At 33.9% G+C, this 1,798-nt stretch overlaps 1 protein-coding gene across 2 annotated transcripts in view; it reads right to left on the reverse strand.

Annotated features, from left to right (window-relative positions):
* The window catches only part of LOC119592144 (nuclear cap-binding protein subunit 2-like), a gene marked incomplete at its 3' end in the record, with an annotated part of 9,693 nt that overhangs the window by 1,797 nt on the left and 6,098 nt on the right, over positions 1–1,798 (reverse strand). Inside the window, 1 exon segment of one of the 2 annotated variants that reach the window (XM_037940964.1) lies at positions 1,489–1,643. Coding sequence (XP_037796892.1) covers positions 1,489–1,545 — 57 coding nt within the window. 2 annotated transcript variants of the gene reach the window in all.

The following is a 1,798-nucleotide window of genomic DNA, read 5'->3' on the forward strand; positions in this document are numbered from 1 at the left end:
CATTTCAATCTTATATAGAAGAAGACTGCATAGTTTGACTTGATTTTGAACTAATCACCATCATTTGTTCTGATATACCCAAACTTAAATGTGCATTTGCTTTCTTTACCAGCAATAAACACCCTATTGGTATATCTGCTTGATATCTTGAAAGAATATAGACAAGATAAACTGGAATACAACTAAATTTTGCACTCTCATTTAAATATAATAATTGTGGATACTTTCCATATATATATATATCCATTAACTACTGTGAAATTCCATAGTTTTAACAGAACTATTTAAATTAATTTTTTCGTAGGTGTTATTACCTTCTTGTTTCAATCTTTACACTAAGTTAAACAGTTCTTCCTATTGGTCTATTCATGTTCTGTTCTTTTGTCAAAATGTTTTGTTTAAGAACAGATGTACTGTTCTTTCTTCTATACATTCCAACTTTAATCAAGGGAAAACAAACAAGTAAAGGATACATAGGACTGTGTTTCTAGTTTAGCAACTTGCAGAGTTGGTAAAGTGGAGTTTACTGAATGTTTTGTATAGCTGCTTTGTTCTCTTAGCTGTGCACTTGAACTTTCCAGTCTGATTGCTCAAAGAACAGGACCTCATATCAACATACATAGCACCCCAAATACTGCACTTTTGAAAGTGCCAGTACTGTAGCAGCTTTCTTAGGCTATTTATTATAAACTATAAAATTAAAGCAGAAATAATCTTAACCTCAAAAGATTACTGTTCTACATAAAACCATTACATAAATTCCACACGGGAGTAATAAGCAATAACAATTTCAACACAGTATTGTGTAATTCCTTGTTTATTCTAATTGGTTTCTCTAAGCTAATAATATGCTATTTGTCAGATTTGTGTTCTCATATAACTGGCTGAATAAACACATGGTCGTTTTTACATATGGGGACCAATGGGATAAAGTGAAAGCTAGTATTTATCATTCAACAACAGGTTAGTATGTCTGCATTGATGGCTTGGCAAGCTGCTAGGCTGGTTGAGAGCAACCCAGACTAGATACTTTATTATGTACACACAACATTACACGTTGCAAGCCTAGCTACAGGCAAGTTTTCTAATATTGGCTTTAACAAATATCTTTCCTTTATCAGTGGCTTTACACATTTACAAAATCCTCAACCAAATAATATGGTCTACCAAACACTCCGTAGGTATCAATATCCGTAGCCTCGAAACTGTTGGTCAGTGTTGATCAAAACCACCATAAAACATGAAATACACACCAAAAGTCGTTCTCCGGTGCCAATATTGTAAGTATCGACGATGCAGTGCTTCCAGCAACATTTAACGATAAAAAATAGCCATCATCTAAGAAATAGGAAAGACCATTTCTTACACACCATAGCACAAACATTCAATATTCGAGATTTCTCTACGCTGCTCACCTAAAAAATATACATATTTAACGAAACCTTACTTCCTAATTACGTTTTTATTATACCAACATATTAATCTCACCTTAAAATGTTGATCCCTGTATGAACTAAGCTCGGTACTGCACGGCTGAAGGTTCATTTTGGCGAAATTTGACTCTTTTCAGCAAGCGGCGGCGTTACTCGTCAGCTATAGTGTTTACGTTTTGGACATGTCTACTCTCAGGGGTTATGTAGGTAAATTATTAGGTCGCGTCAAAACGTTTACATCGTCTTTATCATGTGATTATTTCTTATTAATAACAACGAATATCAAGAATTAAATAGTTATGTGAGCTTCTTTTTTAGTGAAGCATAAAAGTGAGATTGAAATTTACGGCTCGTAATCCTATGGC

This window comes from Penaeus monodon, chromosome 29 (assembly GCF_015228065.2).
Source record: "Penaeus monodon isolate SGIC_2016 chromosome 29, NSTDA_Pmon_1, whole genome shotgun sequence".
In the NCBI taxonomy this organism is placed as follows: Eukaryota; Metazoa; Arthropoda; class Malacostraca; order Decapoda; family Penaeidae; genus Penaeus; species Penaeus monodon.